Source organism: Octopus bimaculoides, chromosome 8 (assembly GCF_046866305.1).
Source record: "Octopus bimaculoides isolate indiv1 chromosome 8, ASM4686630v1, whole genome shotgun sequence".
Lineage (NCBI taxonomy): Eukaryota > Metazoa > Mollusca > Cephalopoda > Octopoda > Octopodidae > Octopus > Octopus bimaculoides.
In genome coordinates this window covers 94,756,700-94,776,699 of record NC_142935.1, presented here as the reverse complement: position 1 = coordinate 94,776,699, position 20,000 = coordinate 94,756,700, and the positions used below count along the sequence as shown (strand labels likewise).

The 20,000-nt window shown below is 38.6% G+C and overlaps 2 protein-coding genes across 2 annotated transcripts in view; one reads left to right on the top strand and one right to left on the bottom strand.

Moving 5' to 3' along the window:
• Positions 1 to 1,240, bottom strand: part of LOC106874583 (uncharacterized) — a 236,416-nt gene extending 235,176 nt beyond the window's left edge. The window contains exon 1 of the mRNA XM_052970258.2: positions 1,081 to 1,240. Coding sequence (XP_052826218.1) covers positions 1,081 to 1,106 — 26 coding nt within the window. The 5' untranslated portion in view covers positions 1,107 to 1,240. The remainder of the gene's footprint in view (positions 1 to 1,080) is intronic.
• The window catches only part of LOC106874585 (uncharacterized), a 78,070-nt gene that overhangs the window by 474 nt on the left and 57,596 nt on the right, over positions 1 to 20,000 (top strand). The window lies entirely within an intron of this gene.

Genomic DNA, 20,000 nt, shown 5'->3' with positions numbered 1-20,000 from the left:
AAAATGTGTATATATAGTTATTGCATATTGCATAATTCATTGTTTCAATAATGTACGATTGCATGTATTATATTATAAAAATAATTGTGTAATTTATAAATATAATGATAATATTGTATGATATTTAATATTATAGAAAACACAATTGCAATATCGTATAAATGAGGATTTTATCATCTTAATATGCAATATAATTGTATCATTTTCTATATCTAACTACATAATTTTAAAATATTATATCACGTGGAATCCGATTGCATCAATTATATTTAGGTACATCATAAAAGTTTGATTTTTAAGTTTTTGCCTAGTATAATTCCACCATATAGAAATACAGTTGTAAAATATAAAACACGTGTCTGTTTGTATTTTAAATAAGTATAATATGAAACTCGGGTCTATCACACACACACACACACACACACACAGAAATACTTACTATAAAATTACTATATTTTCATAGTTTTATATTGTCTTATGCATTTTCATCCAAGCGTGATATCATATTCTTAAATGAAGCAAGTAATTTAGAATAAATTAATTAGGTGCTAACAGTCACTTCCTACAGTCTGGTGAGTTTATGATACGATTTAGATACTCTTTCGAAACTATGTTTCTTTTACTTACACCAGCAATGTACCTGAGGAAGACACGAGTATCACTGCAATTGATTGATTTACCTTTCTTAAAAAGCCAGGTCTTCTGCCTTGTCAATTTTGTGAAGGATAACATTGAAAGAAATCATTTCTGAGCTAAACAAATCCTCAAAAACACCGTTTTAATTCTTAGCTGGAGCTATTTCATTTCATTTAAGCGGCAAATGTTATTAAGGGAAACGCATGAATATTTCAACACCTTACATCGGAAACATTTCAGTCTTTGTGAGATTTTAGATGAAAGACTTCTTTATGCCATAAATCATGTTATTAATAGAATTCGTAAAACATTGAAATATTTGGAGAAATCACTTTCCACACTTGAGGGACAGAAAGTTAATTGGTCGACCTCTATAACTAAATAACAAGCAAATTCTGAACAAAAATAATCAAATAAAAACATTAAAACAGTACAAAATGTAACCTTTTGCTTCTCCAGAGAATTTTCATAAGTTTGTTCTAAACGTCCGTGCTTGTTTTATCCATTGTTTCATACGCTGTGAGTAATAAGTCCCGATTACTCTGGTGTTTGAAAAAAATTGTGAATGTGTATCATATACGATGCATGAACACCTGGGATATATGTCCTGTGTATTGCATGTGATGCACAGCACAGGCAAAGGGTTAAACAAATATAAGAAAAGATTGAGGTACATTAATGTCTCTGTGAAGAAAAGAGTTCTGTTACGTTTGAACCTGAACACCTCATGGGCAAAGAATTACTAGAAGGACATCTTTAAATAGATGATTTACAAAATATTAAAGTAAGTGATTAAGCACTACTTAAATAGATAACTTATGACATCTTGTGTGAAAGCGCGTGGCGTAGTGATTAAGTGTGTTGCACGCATACGATCACAAGATTGCGTTTTCGATTCTGGATCAGGGCGATGCGCTTTGTTCTGGAGCAAAATATTTCATTTCACATTATTTACAATGGCTGGAAAGGTGTCCTCACCTTGTTTGTTGTTAACACAATGTTTCGGCTGATGTACTCTCCAGCTTTCATCAAGTGTTCTGGAGAGTACATCAGCCGAAACGTTGTGGTAACAACAAACAAGGTGAGGACACCTTTCCAGCCATTGTAAATAATGTACATAGTTCCTCATCTCAAAGATATAGAATAGTACCTCATTTCACGTTGTTATAGTCCGCTCAGCTGTAACTGAGCAACCCTGCCACAAATCCCGTTCAGGGAGAGTATATCGGTGATTTAGACTCCTTAGAAACCCTGCGAATTGGGACAGCTCTATAACACCTATTCCCGTTTGTATGCTCCCTCACCGTACATAAAAATATTTCGCTTTCAGAGTTATGTAACACGTACTGAGTCTCAAATGCCAACTTCAACTTCGTCTTTTATTCACTTGTGGTCGAAAAAATACAATTTGAAGCGATGTATTAGAATATCTCCGATCTCAAATTTCAAACCTTGCACCTGAGTTAGCAGAATCGTTGGAATACCGGAAAAAATGTTTTGTTTCGGTTCTTTAGATTTTGAGTTCACTCTCACTGAAATCAGCTCTACCTTTCTTTGTTTAGGAGTCGATAAAATAAAGTATTAGTCAAGTAATCTCCACCTCTTAAAATTGTTGGCCTTGTGTCTAAATCAGAAGCCATTATTATCATCATTACTATTGCTTGAGGTGGGAAGCTGGCAGAATTGTTAGCATGCCGGACAAAATGCCTAACGGTATTTTGTTTGCCTTTGCGATTAGAATTCAAATTTTGTCGAGTTCGACGTTGTTTTTCATCCTTTCGGGGTTGGTGGAATAAATACCAGTCAAGTACTGGCGTCGACTAGCCCTCTCAATCAAGATTTCAGATTCTTTTGCCTATAGTAGAAAGAATTATTATTATTATTATTATTATTATTATTATTGAGGCTGCAAGCTGGCAGAATCGTTAGCACGCCGGACACAATGCTTGGCAGCATTTCGTCCGTCCTAACGTTCTACCGAGGTCGACATTACTTTTCATCCTTTCAGGGTCGATAAATTAAATACTAGTGACACACTGGGGTCCCCTCCCCACAAATTTCGGGCCTTATGCATATTGTAAAAAGGATTATTATTATTATTATTATTATTATTATTATGGTCATCTTCAAGTTTAGGGGGATTAAAAAAAAAAAATTCAAGGGAAGTAACTGAACGTCTTACCAGTATTCTCCGTACATCTCTGTTTATAAATAAATCACACACGTGATTTGATTGACGTTAGGGTTAGGGTGTGATTTATTTATAAACCGCTAGAAGAAAACGGATAATACTGGTAAGTCGTTCAGTTATTTCCCTTGAATATTTTTATTTATTTTTTTATCTTCCTAAACTTGAAGATTACCATTATTATTATGTATTTTTATTATCATTATTTAAGGTAGCGAACTGACAGAACCGTTAATACACTGGACGAAATGCTTAGCGGTATTTCGCCCTTCGATACGTTGTACGTTCAAATTCTGCTGAGGTCGACTTTGCTTTTTCATCTTTACGGAGTCGATAAATTAAATACCAGTTGAGCACTGGGGTTGATGTAACCGAGTTACCCCACACCCCGAAGTCGCTAGCTTTGTGCCAAAATTTCAAACTAATAATAATGACTCGTTCAGCACTGGGGTCGATGTAATCGAATTATCCCCTCCCCCAAAATTGCTGCCCTTGTGGCAAAATTTGAAGCCATTATCATTATTATTGTTGTTGCTTCGTGCCCTGGAAAGACACGCTTACTTTTGCTCTGGTTTATGGATTACATTTTTGTTGATTACAAAAAATGTTAGATTATCATTTAAATGTTATATCGCGCGGAATTATTGAAAAGAAGTCCAGAAGTTTCTCTTTTGTTTAGTCGTATTTAACAAATAAATAAGTAAAATAAAATAAATTAAAAATTAAAGACCTTTAATACTTCGCAAGCCGACATGCAACAAAAAAATCCAGGTGAGACACTTCCCTAAATCAAACAATAGCTTTAGCTTTTGAGCAAAGCTAACACAGAACCTAAAGTTGAACAAAAATTTTGTTAAAGATAGAAAAAAAAAGAACAAAAAAATATGTATTTTTGATTCTTCTGTTTTTGGTACGAATGTTAGCAATAATGATATAAAGCGGCGAGCTGGCAAAATGCTTAGCGGCACTTCATTCGTCTGAACATTCTGAGTTCAAATTCCGCCGAGGTCGACTTTACCGGTCAACCTTTCGGGGTCGATAAAGTAAGTACCAGTTGAGCACTGGGGTTGATGTAACCGACTTACCCCACACCCCGAAGTCGCTGGTTTTGTGCCAAAATTTCAAACCAATAACAACGACTCGTTTAGTAACGATAACAATAATAACAACAATAAACAACTTCATTCATACAGATACATACACATACACATACACAGGTGAGGAAAGACTCGTGTAAAACGTATTCTCACACATTCTGTAAGAGGTGCAAAGTTTGAAGAGATCTATCAAGAAGAAACCCGACTGAAAGTATATCTAAAAGTGAATAAGGAGAAAGATGACGTATCACAAAGAAAAGAGTGTGTTGTTGTATGTCTTTAAAAGACAGGTTAAAAGAAAACCACTCACTGATGTAAGGTGCAGTACTGTGATTATTGAGTGAGGTAAATCTTACTGTAGCGTCTGACTGCTTTTCGAGACTAAAGATGAAACTAAATGGTAGGCTGAAATAGTAAAATTCATCCTGGCTCTTGACTTGTACCACAATAGATGGGTCGACGTAACACAAGAATGACAGCTTGTGGTATTGTTAATGACTAGTAGAGCTCTGGTAAGCGAAAGGGCGATGATATACATGTGCTCGGAGATGGATTGATCAACGTGGACTTGCAAATCTTTATGACCTGTCAAGACTATAGTGCCATTTCAAAATTGCGCCCAGTCGTGAGTGAAAAAAAAAAAGTACCAAAACACGACCAATGGGATTAGATGTACAAAACAGGTTAAGCTGTTATACTTGTGCCACGTGAAGGTTTTCAGCCTTAGGAAGCTGCAATACCAAAGAAAAAGTGAGTAAAATCAGCATCAACGATAAAAGCGGGTACCGACTGCTGCTGACCCACTGCTCCACTAGTTGCACCATCTCTTACAGCATCGGAGGATAGTTGGAACAGTTGTCTCGTGCTCAGTCTTAAAAATCGATGAACACGAGGCAGTGAACCAGAGACTAAAGCCCTCTTCCCAACACATCTGTACTGTGACGAGTAGGCGGAGATGAAATAAAACCAGAACGGTACATTTTCAGTAAGAACATGTAAAAAAAATAAAAATAAATAAAAATAAAATTTAGAAGAAAGTAACTAAAAATTTCAAGTCGCAGCCAAACGAAACAATTATGGTTATCATAGTTGTTATTGTTGGCACTCCGCTTACGACGTCGAGGGTTCCAGTTGATCAGATCAACGGAACAGCCTGCTCGTGAAGTTAACGTGCAAGTGGCTGAGCACTCCACAGACACGTGTACCCTTAACGTAGTTCTCGGGGATATTCAGCGTGACACAGTGTGACAAGGCTGGCCCTTTGAATTACAGGCACAACAGAAACAGGAAGTAAGAGTGAGAGAAAGTTGTGGTGAAGAGTACAGCAGGGTTCGCCACCATCCCCTGCTGGAGCCTCGTGGTGCTTTAGGTGTTTTCTTTCAATAAACACTCATAACGCCCAGTCTGGGAATCGAAACCGCGATCCTATAACCGCGAATCCGCTGCCCTAACCACTGGGCCATTGCGCCTCCACGGTTATCATAGTATCGCATAGAAAATTGGCAGATTAAATAGATTATAAGACATCCTGTGTGCAAATATGCAAAAAGAAAAAAAAATCGAATCACTCTATGTAGAGCGTGTTAGAGATAAGCTGCTTATGAATAAAATTTTCCATGTTCATAAAATACTATATTTGAACTTTGAGGAGAGAGAGCTAGCTCTATACCATCGACTCCAGTATTGAACATGTCTTCTATTTTATCAACCTGGGAAAGATGAAAGGATTTGAACTCAGAATGTAAAATATAGCAGAGGCCAACTTTTCATTTCATCCCTCAGGTGTCGATAAAATAAGGCACTAGTCAAGTACTAGAGTCGATAGTAGCAACTAGCCCCTCTCTCCAAAATTATTGGTCTTGTTCCTAAATTAGAAGCCATTTCTATTTTTGCTGGTGTTTACAACGAGTAAGATATATTTGTACTGTCGTTATTGGTTAGTCTTTTCATTTCACCTTTTTCCACGAATTTTCATAATCAAAGTAATATATTTTCTATATACCTAACATTCCTTTATTAAACTATCGAGTTTCATTCAATTAATTCTCACTTCATTCATTTAAAAAACAGAAGAAGAATTCTACCAATCATATTATTTTAATTTATTTGACTTTTGGCTCAATATTCTGCAATGAGTTGGATTAATGGCAAGCTGCCAGAAATGTTAGCACACTGGGAGAAATGCTTAGCGGTATTTCGTCTGCCGCTACGTTCTACGTTCAAATTTCGCCGAGGTCGACTTTGCTTTTCATCCTTTTGGGGTCGATAAATTAAGTACCAGTTATGCACTGGCGTCGATGTAATCGATTTAATCCCTTTGTCTGTCCTTGTTTGTCCCCTCTATGTTTAGCCCCTTGTGGGCAATAAAGAAATAAGAAACTTTTGCACGCCGCTCGAAATGCTTAGCGGTACTTCGTCTTTCTTTACGAACTGAATTCAAATTCCATCGAGGTCGACTTAGCCTTTCATTCTTTCGGGGGTCGGTAAATTAAGTACCAGTTGTGTACTGGAGTCGATCTAATGTACTGGCCCCCACCCCCACAATTTCTGGCCTTGTGCCTAAAGTAGAAAAGAATATTCTTACATGCATAACTCTTAACAAAGCAAGCAAATCCGATCAAATTGCATTTCACAGAAAACTTTTCTTTAATCTTATTTAAACATCTTTTTGGTTTGACTTGATTGACAAAGGCGTCAAGTGAACTAAATAACCCGCCCCATACCATAAAAAGAAAATAAGAATTTCAGTGAATAAAAAGCAAAAAGCCACGGAAAATTATAATTGCAAGTGGTTTTATCAACAACATAGACACCTACTCGTATGACACAAATTTCGCAGTTCTGCCACGTCAATTATAAGCACTCTTGCTTGTCCCTCTTAAAGGCTAGTATATCCGGTCTTCGGTGCTTTAACACCTTGTCCATCTGGAAGTCAAAGACCCAGAGGATCTTTGCGTCCGTTACCTCATATCCATATTTCCGGCACAGTAACCAGTAAAGGTTTAGGACTACCTTGTCATGTCTGCGCTTATACTCTTTCTGTGTAAGACTTTCACAAACGCTAACGATGCAAGTCACGTTTTCAACCTTCTTCTCACACATTCCACAGAAGTTCGTTGCACTTGTTTCTTTTTCCACTGAGCTTTGGTATTCAATGCCTGGTTCTGGACAACGATGATCAGGTTTTGAGTTTTCTTTTTAAGGTCACTATTGCTGAGCCACCTTCATGATGCTTCCTGATTTTCTAAATTGTTTGTTTCACGATGGAACTGACGATATAATTACATGCAGAGTAGAGTTTCTTCTCTCTCGTTGGCTATTCATGATCGCAGTTCATTAGCGCTTTCAACCCCGTTGTTGGTAAATCTTTCTGCATTAGCAGCATACTATTCGCTGTTTGCCAAATACTGTCGATACACTCCCGTATACTTATCAGGCTACGTCCACCTTTACTCCTTTTCCTGTACAACCTGTATGGTTCACCTTAGGGTGTAGGGCACTGTGTATTGACATCGTCTTTCGGGTATTGCGATCGAGTTGTTCAATCTTCGCTCGTCTGCATTTCAGAGTAGGTGCACTATAGCGAACTACAGCAACAACCCATATGTTGATGGCTGTCACAAGTTTCCTTGCATTGAGTTTTGACTTCAAGAGAAGTATGAGGCGCTTCAAATATGCAACGGCGACCTTGTATTTCACTTATTTGAGCAAGATGTCTTCCAGCTTCAAGATCTCAAGGTACTTGTACACACCATCATCCGAACCTCTCATTCGCTCTCTGACAATTCTACACCTCTGCAATCTGCTCTCCCCCCCTGTTTCAAAGTGATCACCGCACACTTTGAGATCCTGAATTGCATTCCTACCTCCTTGCTGCATATCTGTACAAACTTGACCAGTCTTTCCATTCCAGCTTCTGTTTCTGAAAACAGTTTTAAATCATTCATGAAGGCGGTCGGGACGAGGTCCATTCTTCTTCAGCTTGTCGTGCGTGTTGACTTTGCGGAAAACTATAGAAAATGAGATCAAGGCTACAACAAATAGCAATGGTGAACATGAATATCCCTGGAAGTTATCTCTTTTGGTTGTTACCTCGACTAAGTGCTTGTTGTTACAGAAAAGACGTATTTTCCATCTAGGCTTGCTGTTTTTGATCAGTGCACGCACATTCTCTGAATCCATGAATGCGGTCACATGTCATAAGCTTTTTTAAAGTTTATCCAGGTCACATGCAAGTTGTTGTTGTTGCTGCTGCTGCTGCGTAAGTTTTGCTATTATTCTCATTGTTACACATTGTTTTCCATTGAACATTTGTTATTGTTGCCTAATTAAACAAACCAGGATCTTGGGGAACTGATTAGTTCTTTCCCATTTGTAGCCCTTAGGGGGCTATTTTGGGATTTGTTTGGGTTACAACACCCCCTCTTTTTTTTTTTTCGCTAAATTCAAAGATAGCGAACGAAAACCTCCCGTCCGCTGAAAAGAACAGTGGGTTATCGACAAGATAGAGCGGCCAGGTTGAAGAAGAGAGCGACTGCTATAGCTACAACAACAACAACAACAACAACAGTGCATGTGGAACGTATGAAAATTAATTCCCCCCTGCTTCTTTCCTCCCCTTTACCACCGCAGAAACAAGAGAAGAAAATTACAAACAACAACAGCACAAGCGGAAGCACCACCGTCTCCACCGCTACCACCAGTGCCAGCAGCAACAGTAGTAGTAGTAGTAGTAACATCAACAATAGGAGAGACAGCAGCAGCAGCAGCAGCAGCAGCAGCAGCAGCAGCAACAATAACAACAACAATGATATCAATATTACCAACAACAACAAGAACACTTTCGTAGCGGCTGCAGCCGAAGTTGGACCACGATTCAGCCAAGACCTCACAAACAAAGGTGAAAAGTTGGCCGAAGCCTGGAAAATCATGAAACAAGCAAACTTGGGCCAGCCTAACGATTTCAGCAGAAACGATCGATTTAGTGGAGAGAAAGGATGGTACGCTTCAGATGCATCTCAGCAGGGCCGAAGAAAGCGGCTTTAACAACACAAACAGATGTTGAAGCTGCGCTGAGATATCTCAGGGATGACATCGAGTACATTGCGAGGGGTAGACAATACGGCACCATTTCGGTGCTTTTTAAGTCAGAAGACCTCGCTATGAAGCGCTCAATGAGCCCTTGCAAAACCAGGAAGGTCATTATGTACCCCTCACATATGCGAAAAATAACAGCCCGTGTCTGCATTCCCAGGATTCCCTCAGGACTTGATATGTGGTGACTTCTGGGATGCGTAATCGAGCAAGTGTCAGATACCGTCCCAATAGAGGTGACAAAAACTGTGAGGAAGGACTGGTCCGGGGTTGACCTGGAGATACTTCTCCAGCTCAGGCCAGAAAACGTAAAAAGGATCCCGGACCACATCCGTCTCCAAAATAGGACGGTAATACACATAATGACTGAGGGCAAAAGGCTACATTGTTTCATTTGTGGAGAAACAACCCATTTGCGAGCCTTCGGCCCTCAACTGATAAAAGGTGCAAGGGGTCGAAAGTCTCCACTGCTGCCAAAGCCGAGGCGAAGACCACAACCAGAACCAGTACCAGCAAAACCACCGGAAACAACAAACGAAACACCACCAAAGACATTAACCAGCCTCGGAGGAAACGAGGAAAGCTCTCCCACTTCTCCCACCCCAAACACACACATGAATAAATGCATAGACATACAGGCGCAGGAGTGGCTGTGTGGTAAGTAGCTTGCTTACCAACCACATGGTTCTGGGTTCAGTCCCACTGCGTGGCACCTTGGACTAGTGTCTTCTACTATAGCCTCGGGCCGACCAAAGCCTTGTGAGTGGATTTGGTAGACGGAAACTGAAAGAAGCCCGTCGTATATATGCATATATATATATATGTATGTGTGTGTGTGTATATGTTTGTGTGTCTGTGTTTCCCCCCACCCCAACAGCGCTTGACAACCGATGGTGGTGTGTTTACGTCCCCGTAACTTAGCGGTTCGGCCAAAGAGACCGATAGAATAAGTACTAGGCTTACAAAGAATAAGTCCTGGGGTCGATTTGCTCGACTAAAGGCGGTGCTCCAGCATGGCCACAGTCAAATGACTGAAACAAGTAAAAGAGTAAAAGAGTACACAGATAGACACACTCATAGCCACAGACCCTTTATCTTCCAGTAGTGAATACGAAGGAATACCAAAAGCCCTCCCTCACCAAAAAAAAAAAAAAAGAAAACAAAATAAAAACTCCACAAGACATAACAACACCCACAACAAAGAAAAATACAGACAAACCCACGCAAACATCTCCCCAATAACATCAATACCAACGCAACTTACACCAGCATCATCAGCAAAATCCTCCGAACGCAAACAACCTCAGCAGACACAAGAAACAAACACTCACACAAACATCTGAAAACGCAGATACCACACTCACAGCAAACACAGACACAGCTGAAACCAACAAAACCATCACCCTCCACAGTCAAACAAGCAAATAAAAAACCACACCAACAAAAAATACTCAAGTTCGCACTTATCGGAAGGGCCAACAAGGAATTGATGGCCCTCGTAACACAAAGCACTGAAATTGAAACACACGGGGTGATTTTTGATTCGAGCACTTTTCACATTCCAAGAGATTTGCTTCTGGCACGAATGCCGCTCGATTCCTATACACAAATTCAAGAGAGCTTTCCTCGGGACGTGGGAACTCTGAACGTGAAACCCACATCGAGGCTTTTAAAGGGGTTCCCAAACAAAACCTCACCAATTATGGAAGTCGAACCACCCGACCTTCATAAGACATCGGGAAGTAAGTAAACCTTTCATCTCTAGATTTAGCCTGCCAACATGGCCATATTAAGAATAGAAAGTTGAAACGTTCGAGGCCTGGGGTCGCCCTGGAAGCAGGGGCGTCTGCTCAACGACCTCAGGTCTTTATAATTGGACGTTATTGCTGTCAGTGAGACCAGGATTTCCAACACACGAGCACTAGTCCCCATTTCATTTTCGACGACTATCAGATCTTTGCATTTGTTAATAGGCCGGGAATGGGAGGTGGGGTGGCAGGGCAGTTTAAGAAAGACCTGGATCTCGAGGTAAGGTCGATCATCCAGATCCCGGACGGTAAGCTGGTCCTCGACGTGAACAATAGCGAAGGTGGTGTCTTTAGACTGGTGACCGTCTACGCCCCTACCAGCGCTAAACGGCCGGATTTCAATCGGCGTCTGGAAGTCTTGCTGGGTACGTCTCGCGCTTTACTGTTAGTGGGGGACTGAGATTTTCTGGGAGCAGCTGATACAAGCGGGGATTGCAAAAGCCTCAAGCATTTGATCAGCCAGTTCCAACTGTCTGACAGGTACCGACGAAATTTTCCCAATGCGCCAGTGTGGACCTGGATCAATCGCATAGGTTCATCTAAATCGTATATAGACAGGATTTTCACAAGGAAATTAGACAGTAATAGTGTAGGATGTCCACTTTTCAAAACGGTCGCCTATTCCGATCACAAGTTTGTAATCTGTACAGTCGACCTAGATAAGATGCGTGAGGTAGGACCCAGGTACTGGAGGCTGAACATGTCGTTTCTGGCACGTAAGGCTTTCAGGGACCAGGTCAACAATGTAGTTAAGCAAAAGTTCACAGGGGTGGGGAAGTCGTCAACAACAGGTGGTGGGCGGCTCTCAAAAGAGAGATTAGAGAAATATCGATAGGGTTTAGCAAAGAAGTACCGTTAGAAAAAATAGAAAGTAGGAGGAGCTAGTGGCTACGTTAGACGAGACGATTTGTAGTGGGATTGCAACTGACGTGCTAGCAGAGACAATGGCATTAGACCAGTTCTTCAGTGCAAAACATGAAGGTTGCATTGTCAGAGCTAAGGCACGTACTCTGAGAAACGAGGGGACCAAGGCTGTTCGATGGGCCCGCATGGAGGAGGCGCATCATGGTAACAAAACCACAATCCGGTCTTTGACGAGCCGAGACGAATACGATGTGTGAGGCCTTTCACCAGCACTTTGCTCAGTTGTTCGGGGTGAGTGGCGGGTCAGAGACAGTATCGGACTTCAGTCCCTACCTAGACGGTTTGCCGCGCCTCTCGATGGCCGACGTTCAGCGCCGCGAAAAGCAGATAACTTCAGCCAAACTTCAGGAGGCCCTTGTCGGCTGCCTGAGGGACAAGTCACCTGGTTTGGATGGTCTGCCCTACGAGATTTACGTCAATAAGCCAGACTTATTCTCCAATCTCCTCGAAGCACTCTTCTGCAAATGGCAGCAGAACGGGACAATTCCCAGTTCTGTGAGCCGAGGTGTAGTGACACTGATAAGGAAAGACGAAGACGAGAAGGACACATTAGATAACATCAGGCCCATAACTCTGCTCAGCACAGAGTTTAAGATTTTGGCCAAGGTATTAGCGAAGAGGTTTGCGGTTGTCGTCGAGGATTTGGTTGGAGAGGCGCAAACTTGCGGAATCCCGACCAAGTCCATACAGTGTTAGTGGTGGGGAAGTGTGATGACGCACTCCGAGAGGTGCTGGGCGTCGGTGAAGTCGAACTCACCAGTCTGCTCCGGAAGACTTTCGAGCCTGGGACGACGGATAACTTCCAAAAATCCCTCGCTTGGCAGTGCTACCGGGGGGCACTGCCAGTTCGAGATAAAGTCTACAGGCACGGAAGTGCTGTCAGATGGACCTCCCCGAGATGCGCGCAGAGCGACGAAACTGTTCTGCACGCACTCGTCCAGTGTCCATGCATTACTAACTTGTGGAGTTATGCCGAACAGTTATGTGTTGGACGGATCAGGCTATCGGCTGAGTTCATAGTGAAGATTGGCCCGCCACCTTCCTTTGGCCAAGAAGGACAGGCAATTTTCCTGTCTGGTAGCAGTAGCGAAAGAGGTTGTATGGTGGACTAGGTTGAAAGGACTGAAGACAGACGGCCAATCCCTCATCAACATTTTAAAATTTCACTTGGAACGGAATATGAGGATGGAGAGAGAAGTGCTGCCCCCCCCCCCCCAAGTACATTCTCTGAAAGGTGGGTGAATGTAGCGAAAATGGCCCGTGTGAGTGGACCTGCTCTAATAATGCGCCTGCAGGCTGGAGAATTTCAGGAGGAGAAGTGTACCCTTTCCGAGTACCCTCGAAGCGTCGAGTGATTCAGGATTGGTGGGGTACTGAGCCAACCCTGAGTGGTCATACCCCCTATTGGGGAAATCTCATTGTTATATTTTTCTTGTTTAATGTTTATTGTTATTGTTTTCCTAATTGTTTACTCGTTGTTTTGTGTCAAGCAGGGTGTAGACAAACGCAAAGCAGATACACAAACTCTCTCTCTCTCTCTCTCTCTCTCTCTCTCTCTCTCCCTCTCTCTCTCTCTCTCTCTCTCTCTCACACACACACACACACATTACAGGCTTCCACATAGTTTCCATCAACTAAATTAATTTACAAGGCATTGATTACCCGCTCGGAACTATAGTTGAAGACACTTGCCTAAGATACCGCGTCTTGGGACGGAAACCGTAACCAAATGGTTGCGAAGCGAAATCTTTTTAAAAACACACAGCTGTGCTTGAATATATATGTGTGTGTGTGTGTGTGTGTGTGTGTGTGTGTGTGGTGATCTGCGAATGAAACCATCTGGTATGAAGTGCTTGTGTCTGCTATCATTATTCTGAAGACATTCAATTACCCTGTCTCCTTTCTACGATACACCGTGCTTATCCTTGATATTCTGCTGTAGGCTTTTAGCATGAAATTGGCAAGTGTCGACATTGAATGCGATAGTATCATCACACCACTAACCACTCTTCTGACAAGTTTATTCCTTTTATAAAAAAAATACCCTTGACCATTTTATAATTATTGTAATTTAATATTTTGTATTTGTATTGTCTTTGAGAAGAATAAAGATATAATAAGGATCTTTTTTAAAACGGGGGCCACATTTTTCATTAACGAAACACTTTGAAACTTGGAACACTGGTAGAATGTGTCATATAAAACATCTTTTTCTCTTAGTCTTCTTTAAAGAAAAAGAAATCCATAAATTATTCCATGTTAAAGTTGTCGTATTTCTGTAATTTCAACCAATCACTGACGTCCATTCAGCCGATATACATTAAGTGCCGACTACATAAACAAACGATTCTGAAACAATTAACCCTAACCCTAACCCTAACCCTAACTCTAACCCTAACCCTAGGGTTAGGGTTAAAGCAAATTTAAAATGAAAAAAGCAAATAAAACGAAGGTATGGAGATTAAATACGCTTTACATCGCTTTGTGAGCCAAAGGAGTAAATGTAAACAACTGAATACTTGTCAGTGATTGGTTGAAATTATCGAAATAAGACAATTTTTTACATGAAATAAATTCGAATACAAAAATATTTTTCTGTTCTATAACACAAAATAGATAAGTATACGAAGTTTGAAAGTCTTTCCGTACCAAAAACACTACGTAAAACATTAATCAAAAATGTGGCCCCCGTTTTAAAGAAGATCCTATAATAATAATAATAATAATAATAATAATAATAATAATAATAATAATAATTATTATTATTATTATTATTATTATTATTATTATTATCATTATCAAGACAGAATAGTTAGCACGCCTGGCAAAATGCTTAGCAGCATTTCGTCCGTCTGAACGTTCAGAGTTCAAATTCTGCCGAGGTTGACTTTGCATTTCATCCTTTTGAGGTCGATAAATTGAGCACCAGTGAAACACTGGGGTCGATGTAATCGACTTGTCCTTTCCCCCAAAATTTCAGGCTTTGTGCCTAAAGTAGAAAGGATCATCATTATTATTATTATTATTATTATTATTATTATTATTATTATTATTATTAGTAGTAGTAGTAGTAGTAGTAGTAGTAGTAGAAGTAGTAGTATTAAGGTGGCAAGCTAGCAGAATCATTAGTAGTATCTGCAGTCTTTATAGAAAATCCTATAAAATCCTGTAATTCATATCCTTTTGTGCTTGGTGGGCTGAGCTGCACTACCTGCAGAAAAAGATCGCTTGGACTGCCCGCTTCATTGATGTTTAAGTAATCGTTCCAGTTTATTGTATTAGTGTTCATATGGTAGTCTTTGCAAAGACTTATTAGGCCGAGGTATGCATGTCGGCACTCACGCACACACACGTGCGCATTTTGATTGTGATTGTCCTTGTTGATCCTCTTGTCGTTTATCATTTTATATATCTGGGATGTATATCAGATACCCATAGACTGCCACCCCACTCAGTGTGTATGTTTACGTATTGAGTAACTGGTACTCCGTTGGTTACGACGCGGTGGGTTCCAGTTGTTTCGATCAATGGAGCAGCTTACTCGTGAAATTAATGTGCAAGTGGCTGAATGCTCCACAAACACGCGTATCCTTAGCATTGTTCTCAAGGAGATTCAGTGTGACACAGAATGCGACAAGGCTGGCCCTTTGAAATACAGGTTCTACTCACTTTTGCCAGCTTAATGGGTTGGAGCAACGTGGGATAAAGCGTATATAAAGTGTATATAATTTGAGCTACCATTTACACATAGATTACCAATGACCTCATCAACTGTCCCACTAGGTGACATACTCCAACTGGAACACTTTGGCACTCTCACAAATGCTATCGTTGATGGTGACTTCAATGTCCTCACCGCTTCCTAGTTTTTTAAATATTACAGATATCAAAAGAGGTACCTTAATATCAGAGCTGAACTCCCTTTACACGCTAAACAATCTACTCCAATGCACATACACATACCTTACCGAGACAACTGTAATAGCTCTTTTTTTTTAGATATTACCTTCATCGCTACACACCCCAATTACTTAGCGTCACGTTCCTTGGACTACCTAAAGTACAAAGGAACGAGTTACATCAAGAAACAGAAACGATGTTTTCAAAGTTCAACAACACCAGAATCATCAACGTTGGAACTACAGTGCATATATTCAATCAAATGATTATGGACACATCTATTTATCATAACCTACATGGTAAAATAAAAAGTACAAAACCCAATCGTATAGCCAACCATACAATACCCACTGAGTGGCATTCACCAAAACCACATGCAATAGAAATAATAAACTCAACCTCAAACAATTAAAGAAGGAAATAACAGAAGAAATATGTCATATAAAACATAAGAAGTGTCTTTCAAACATTTGTATCTAATATAAACCAAAATGCTGAAAGCAAAACACTATATATAGCAATTAGCAGCGTGGATCATGATGTGACTGTTGATGTAGCAACGATTACGTCTGAACCCATGTCACAATTACGTACTTAAATAATGTACCAACATCGCAACATTAAGGATACGCACTTACCAGAAGTATTTTGAAAACTAGCTCACAAAAATCACACAAATAGCACAGGAAGAAAGAATGAAAAATACATAGCTTACACCTGAACCATGATTTTGATTCTTTCCTTCCATTAGACGACAAAAATACCAGTCTAAAATCCCAAAAGCTCCAAGAGTAGACAAAAACACAAATGTACATTTAAGACGACTAGGGCCTGAGGGCGTCATTACACTCTAAGACACAGAAATGTACTCATACCAATACTCTTTAAATTCTAAGACTTTGGAAGCTGAGCAAAGCTGTAAAATTTTTAAGGCCTAACAAACCAGCTAAGTACTATCATACCCCTATGCACGTCGTCCTCAAATATTCTACACATCTCCAACTCCAAAATCGCAACACTGAATAGTATCTCTTTACTTAACTATCACATTATTGATGAATTTAAAACAGAGAATATATAATTACTCACAAATACATTTCTAACAACCATGGACACCAGCAAACTTATCAGTTTCATACCTGTTATTCCCTCAGGCAAAAGATACTCAACACCACTGCAAGAAACAACACAAAACACTGGCTAGCAAACTGCCTGTCAAACCATCAAGCGTATGTAGCGTACAAGAACAACTTGCATTTTTCCGAACTAATTACCACAGAAGTCTGTTCTCTCACACACTTTTCAACCTTTTATTTATAAAGTCATTTACATAACTTTCCCACAGTTACACAAAATGAAAACAAACTCATACGAAACTAATATCACATTTGTATCGTCGCACTATTCTCCAGACATTGGTGCACAACTATTCCGACCTTACTCGAAGCAATAGAAAAGAAAACAAAAGAAACCACACAGACACAAAACGTAGCTGCGTATTCAGCATCATGGTATACAAAGGAGTATCAATATCATTACTCGACGTGCGAGAAAAAGCAACCAAATTGCTCAAAATCGCAATCTACTGTCTTAAAGTGGAAGGAAATAGCGGATAATGTAGTCGTAAAACAAGGACGCCTGGTCATGGTTGGAATGCAGTGATGTCTGGCTTAGGGTTAAACAACAATTACAACTTCTATACATGCACAAGTACATATACACTGCAATACACTGTATAATTAATTTCCATATATATATATATATAACTGGCACTTACACGCTTACGACGACTAAATTATTTTGATGTGTGTAGAAATTAATAACACATTGGACTAAAAATCCTTGAAGGCAGTGCCGCAGCATGGCTGCAGTCCAATGACTGAAACAAGTAAAAGGTAAGAGATGTGTATGTATGGTGATCTTGGGTTGGTCAGGTGAATATATTGTACAGGATGTCCACAAAGTCTGGGTACTTTAAGAACTTATTATTTCTTATATTTAGTTGTTTATGTTATGATTTTATTTACTGCATGTACCCAGACCTCGTGGACACCCTGTAGATACATAAATATATTACAGTCAAAGGTGAAAGCGCGATTACTATTGCTTTCATATCCAAGTAAAAATGAATTTGAAATATCATCGGATTGCATAGCCCGTCTCTTCTGACAGCAACCGGAGATCTTTACTCATCTTTTGAGCATGCACACACAAAGTTTGCTGATGCGGAAAATTTTGAACATCGTACGCACGTACGCATGCATACGCACACACACACACACGCACACTTGCATACTCATGCACACATTACATGTGTGTAAACGCATATATATACATGTATGTGTGTGTGTGTGTGTATATATGTATGTATGCCTGTGTACAAAATACGTGAATATGCATAAGTAATGTATGTTTACATATGTATAAATGCACGTACATCTATACACATAAACACTTAGTGTGATTGCAGTAGGCCTTGGAACCTTTTCCTTGCGAAAAATAACCCTTTGCCTATCTTCTGTATTATATGAGGTATACAAAACAAATTCCTGACATCCATGAATTATATATGATACACATTCCAGATGCTTCTCTACTACCGAAAGGAAAGCTCTGTGTCACAAGGGCTAAATAAAAGTTTGAACATATAGGTGGACGTTTAGGAGAAACTTACAAAAATGCTTGAGGGAGGCAAAGGGCTAACATATACATAGGTGTACACCTCTATCCCACCACCTCATAAGTAATGCAGTTTACAGTTACTTTACGACAACTATGTTGGTCTACTGAAATTCTTTTGGTCAGCTGAAAGGACTCATATAAGACAAAATAACCCTAACTAATGATGACTGATGATTGACTAAGAGTCAAAAACGAAGATGTCGGTCATAAGGGAGTCACTGTAAATTACGTAATAAATGGTAATACGCTAAACTCCGGTATTGTATGTGCGTTGTGCCTATATGTGCGTATATACATATATCATGGTATGTGTATGTATGTCTGTATGTATATATATGTACGTGTATATATATATATATATATATATGTATATGTATACATATATGTATATGTATACATATATGTATATGTATATATATGTATATATATATATGTATATATATATGTATATATATATGTATATATATATATATATATATATATATATGTATGCATATATGTATTTATTTGTATGCATATATATATATCTGTATATGTATATATGTATATGTATATACATATATGTATATACATCAATGTATATGTATATATATATGTATGTATATGTATGCATATGTATATAGATATATGTATATATATGTATGTATATATATGTATATATATATATGTATATATATGTATGTATATATATGTATATATATGTATATATATGCATCTATATGTATATATATATATATATATATATATATATATATATATATATATATATATATGTCTATATATATGTATGTATATGTATATATATATATATACGTATATATGTATATGTATATATATGTATGAATATATATGTATATGCATATATATATGTGTATATATATGTATGCATATATGTATATGTATGTATATATGTATATATATATATATATATATGTATGTATATATGTATGTATATCTATGCATGTATATATGTATATATATATGTATATATATATATATGTATATATATGTATGTATATATGTATATATATGCATGTATATATATATATATATATATATATGTATATACATGTATGTATATATATGTATGTATATATATGTATATATATATATATATATGTATATATATATACGTATGTATGTATATGTATGTATGTACATATATGTATATACACACACACACACATATATATACATATATATGTGTGTGGATATATATATATACATACACACGCACACGCACATACTTATACACTCCACATAGGCACTCTCTCTTTCTCTCTCTTTCTCTCTCTCTCTCTCTCTCTCTCTCTCTCTCACACACACACACACAAAGCAAATTTTACATATTGTCTCTCAAAGAAAAAGGCCTTTCTTAACAACTTCTTTATGAATGCGTAACCTCCATTAAGTATTTACTCATTGCACGTGCCGCGTGTATATATGTGGATGTATCTACATACAGAAATGTTTATGCATATAAGTATATACATATCAGGCACGTGCCTTGAGTAAATATATATGTGTGTGTGTGTGTGTGTACGTGCGTGTGAACTTTGATATATATATATGTATATATATATATATATATATATATATATATATATGCGCACACACGCATGCAAACACACATACACACATACACACATATGAACAATAACTTTATATGCA